Below are 4,518 nucleotides of genomic sequence, written 5' to 3' on the forward strand. Positions count from 1 at the left end.
GCAACGGTCGTCACACTTGGCGGGAGAGCTGGGTGAGGTGCGGCGCACGTCGTGTGTGGAGCCGCGAACAGGGGCAACTAATCGAAAGCCGATCGATGATGGGGAAAACGTTATATTGTTTTCCATCATCCATTATAATAAACTTAGTCGATTTAGGTGTTGCAGCCCTAATCGTGTATACTAATAATTTTGACTTTTTTTTTATAAAGCGCCCTCAGCGCCATCTAGGGTAATAACTTTTGTGTTTCCGTGCAGAGGCCAGATGCCGGCTGAGGCCGAAATAAATTACCTAAATAAGGCGAAGTGGCTGGAGATGTACGGGGTGGACATGCACATCGTGAAGGTGAGACGCTGAATGAGAGAAGCCAGAAGTGTGCCAACTATTGTCATGTACGGAAAGTTTCCAGCAGCCCATCAGATCTCTGACTTGTACATATTGGGGGAGAGGATATCATGGGAGGGGTCACCTTATAATCTAATGAGGTACTGGCAGCATGGGGTAAAGTTAGTGCCCATAAGGAGCTCATTTCTTACCCCAAAGAACATTAAACCTCCCAGTTCTGCCCACTTTAGAACTGCCCCAATGATCCAATACGTAGAGTCTTCAAGAAAAAAATGTCAGCACCACTGTGAACCTTAAAGGAGAACTATGAGGGGGGGGGGGGGGCTTTTCACTCACCTCATAGTTCTAGCCGACCTGTGACAATGAGACTCACAGGTCGGCTCAGTAGATCGGGAGGTGAGCGAACACATACCGGTGTTCGCTCACCTCTCGATCCTGTCACTGCTCTCTGCCGTGACAGGGGAGGGGCTGGATTCCCCCTCCCCGCTCCAAACCGCCAGCGCTGACTAGTGGATCGGACTGGGGAGGGGGGCGGGTACAGAGCCCGCTGTCAGTCACGCAGCAGGGCGGATCCAGACATCGATGTCGGGATCCGCACCGGCTGCGGCGTCACAGTATACCGCGAGCTGTAGCTTGCGGTATACTGAGCCTAGGGTGACGGGAGGACGCTAGTTTGTGTCCTCCCGTTACCCTAAGGAGAACTATGGGGAAAAGCCCAGATCCCATAGTTCCCCTTTAAAGATTTCACATTATAAATGCAGCGGCAACCATGTCTCAAGCCATAGAAAATCCGACTTGATACAATGTATGTCTTCTGTGAAGGTTCTCATTCATTCGGGTCATGGGTGTATCTTTTTAAAATTAAATCAAAGCAACTGGACTTGATGTATTTTTCTTGAAGACTTTTCGCTGGTCATCCGACTTGCTTTCTGAATTGAGAATGAAAACTATTCGGAGCACCAGCAAAACTTCTTCAAGCAAAATACAATTCCAGATGCTTTTGTATCATATCTGAAAAAATAAATCAATGTAACTTTCCATGTGTTCATACACTATATTGCCAAAAGTAACGCACATGAACTCTCATGGCCTCCCCGTCTTAGTCCATTTGAGTCTTCCTCAGGCCAGAGACGGCAATGATTATCAGCTCGGACTGACCCCCACCGGGGTTCTGGTATTTGAAGGAGAAACAAAGATCGGATTGTTTTTCTGGTGAGTTTTAGTCATTGGTGGGTTTTGTCTCGCTGTCTCCGGGGATTATGGGATTACACGCTGTTGCCTGGCCAGTCGCTGGTCTCTTTAGGTTCTTCTGCCAGAGCCTGGACTACAGGTACCAGCATGCCCTGAGAAATATAATTTCAATGATTTTCTTTTACAAATTGTTCAGTGTTCTGTCAGAGGTCATTAGAGGTTCTTTGGGCTGTGGCTGACTGACCTTTCATTTGTTGCTGTCTGTATGATGTTGGGGCCAAAAGGCAATTGGCAGAACCAGTGGAACCAGTGCCACTACACCAGTTCTCTTAACGGTCTGTAAAATGTGCATTCTTCCCACTGACCCCCAATGTAAGGGGCATTCTTCCCACTGACCCCCCAATGTAAGGGGCATTCTTCCCACTGACGCCCAATGTAAGGGGCATTCTTCCCACTGACGCCCAATGTAAGGGGCATTCTTCCCACTGACGCCCAATGTAAGGGGCATTCTTCCCACTGACCCCCCAATGTAAGGGGCATTCTTCCCACTGACCCCCCAATGTAAGGTGCATTCTACCCACTGACCCCCAATGTAAGGGGCTTTTTTCCCTCTGATCCCTAATGAATTAATATTAGCGGTTATTCCCTGAGACCTGAAAGTTTTTTTTTATTTTTACCCCCTATAGGGGTAAAAATGTTGAGATAGGCCCTGGAAGAATGTGATTAGGTAATGTGCCTCATTCTAGGCAATATTTCTGTATTAAAAAGTTAGATACATTTCTTTTAACTAGAAAGTGACAGGATTTCCTTTTTAAAATTCACGAGCCTAAGCCTGGAACTCCTTCTATATCGGGGGGAGTCATCAGAATCCGTATTTTCCTTGGAGGAATATTCTAGTCCTGCACTCGTGAGTAGATCCTCGGAGTCTCAGTGTTGGGACTACTGTTCCTCGCATGCCCTGACCTCCCTATGTTGTAAGTAGTCCCGGCATACTAAAACCTCTCCACTAGGGGGCAGTGCAGTCTCTGCGTGTCTCATAGGACAGACGTCATTCTTCATTGTCGGGTCACAATGTAACAAATGATCTTAAACAAGAAAAATATGAATGATTTCCTGGAGCGATCTTCAGTGCCCCGTGACTCACAGATCTGATCTACAAATAATGTGGGAGGACGATCAATCTCGCAGCATTGTGAGGAAGTGCTGCCTGCGGGCACGGTTTCGGGGATGTTCTGCGCTCTGATTGGTTGTGCCGTGATTAGTCATAATCCAGGTATGTGGACAGAGGAGGGGGAGTGATCACCAAAGCTTCTGTCCCGGGTGCTGAGAAATGTTACGCCCAGATAACAAGAGTGATGATACTCCGTGTAATATAGTCTCATGTTTATCATTTCCCAGTGTTCTGCATATCTGTATATCTGAGAAGTGTGACCGGCCGCTCCTTGCCGACATAAAATCAATTGCTCACAGGGGTTGCCTGTTTTTTAATCAGTCTGAATCGACTGGTAGACTTTCATTCAGAGTTATGAGCAGCAAAGTGGAGTCGCCGTGTAATGCAACAAGTACTATGGAGTACAGAGACTGTAGAGAATAAAGCCGTCCTTGTATATTATACTAGAACTCCACTTTGGGATTATAAATTATCTTTGCACCAGTGGGGGTACCGGGTCCAATTGTTTTACAACTCCATGCTCCCCATGAGAGGCACCTTCATGTACTCTCCTCTGGTCAGAACTTCCAGATGCATGACATTGAGCTTCAGCAGCTGCCAACTGTCAATTTAATGCCCCCCCCCGTAATTCTTGGTACTACAGGGGTGATCATGCAGCCGCCACAACCTCTGGCCTTCACCCATACACCATGGTGGCCATGCCTACAGCAGCTTGAACCACATAGACTTCTGTGACTTGTAGTCCTTGCATTGCCTCTGCCTTTCCACTGGCATACCACAGGAAGGAGGATGGGACTGGATCGTCATGTGACTGCTGCATTGCATCCCCAAAAATGTAGGACAAATAAAGAGTGCCCGTGGGGTCGGGGGAGGCGCCTGGGGAAAATTCTTTCCTTGATGACTGGAGTTCTGCATTCTTAAGTGAGCATCCAGAGAAGCGAGCTCAGAATGAACATGGTGCATGTAACTTTTTTTTTTTTTTTATTCCCGGCTCCTGCGTACTGATTTACGTTTTAACGTTTTGCCTTCCAGGCCGAAGATCACTCGTCTGGACTTTAGGAAGACCAAACTGACGCTGGTGGTGATCGAGGATGACGATCAGGTGAGAGTTTGTTACTCCCTGCGTCCTGGGTGTATGTGTAGGAGTGAGCGATGGCGGAGGTGCCGATCCAGGAAGTTTCCCCCCGTTGCAGTATCCGGTCTGTAGTCCGGGGGGAGAAAAGTCTTATTTTGGATTTGTACCTGTAGGGCAAGGAGCAGGAGCACACGTTTGTATTTAAGATGGACCACCCGAAGGCCTGCAAGCACCTGTGGAAGTGCGCCGTGGAGCACCACGCCTTCTTCCGCCTCCGCGCACCGGTCCAGAAGAGCTCCAGCCGATCCGGGTTCGTCAGAGGTGTGAGGCTAATAACCCCATCCAAAGGAAAGGAAGAAATATTAATCTTTCAGCAGAGCCCTTTATGAGATCCTAAGGCACCATAAGCGGTCCTACCTGGACTAATGTTCATTTCTAGTACCTACAGTCCTTCATCCGGACTTGGCATTGATAAGTATCACAATTCCAAATTTTCTGAATGGCTCTCGGTTGTTTTGTTAATTTTTTTGTTGCACTCGCTGGTTCTGGAATGATCCAACAATATTAGGGGGGTATGCTGAAGGGGGCATGCTGAAGGGATTCTATCTCCTGGCCTGTGATCACATTGGGATCATCTATCAAGAGTCAGAAGATGGGCAAAGAGATATCTGGACAGCATGCCGATGTCTCACTCCTCTGACCTGTACAAGATGGGGATGGCAAATTTAAAGTGTAACT

At 47.8% G+C, this 4,518-nt stretch overlaps 1 protein-coding gene across 1 annotated transcript in view; it reads left to right on the forward strand.

Annotated features, from left to right (window-relative positions):
* EPB41L5 (erythrocyte membrane protein band 4.1 like 5) overlaps window positions 1-4,518 on the forward strand; it is a 73,041-nt gene that overhangs the window by 29,515 nt on the left and 39,008 nt on the right. Inside the window, exons 8-11 of the mRNA XM_018568717.1 lie at window positions 256-343; window positions 1,467-1,555; window positions 3,738-3,807; window positions 3,954-4,101. Of these exons, the coding sequence (XP_018424219.1) occupies window positions 256-343; window positions 1,467-1,555; window positions 3,738-3,807; window positions 3,954-4,101 (395 nt within the window). The remainder of the gene's footprint in view (window positions 1-255; window positions 344-1,466; window positions 1,556-3,737; window positions 3,808-3,953; window positions 4,102-4,518) is intronic.

The sequence above is a fragment of the Nanorana parkeri genome, unplaced genomic scaffold (genome assembly GCF_000935625.1).
Source record: "Nanorana parkeri isolate BGI_ZX_2015 unplaced genomic scaffold, ASM93562v1 scaffold1233, whole genome shotgun sequence".
In the NCBI taxonomy this organism is placed as follows: domain Eukaryota; kingdom Metazoa; phylum Chordata; class Amphibia; order Anura; family Dicroglossidae; genus Nanorana; species Nanorana parkeri.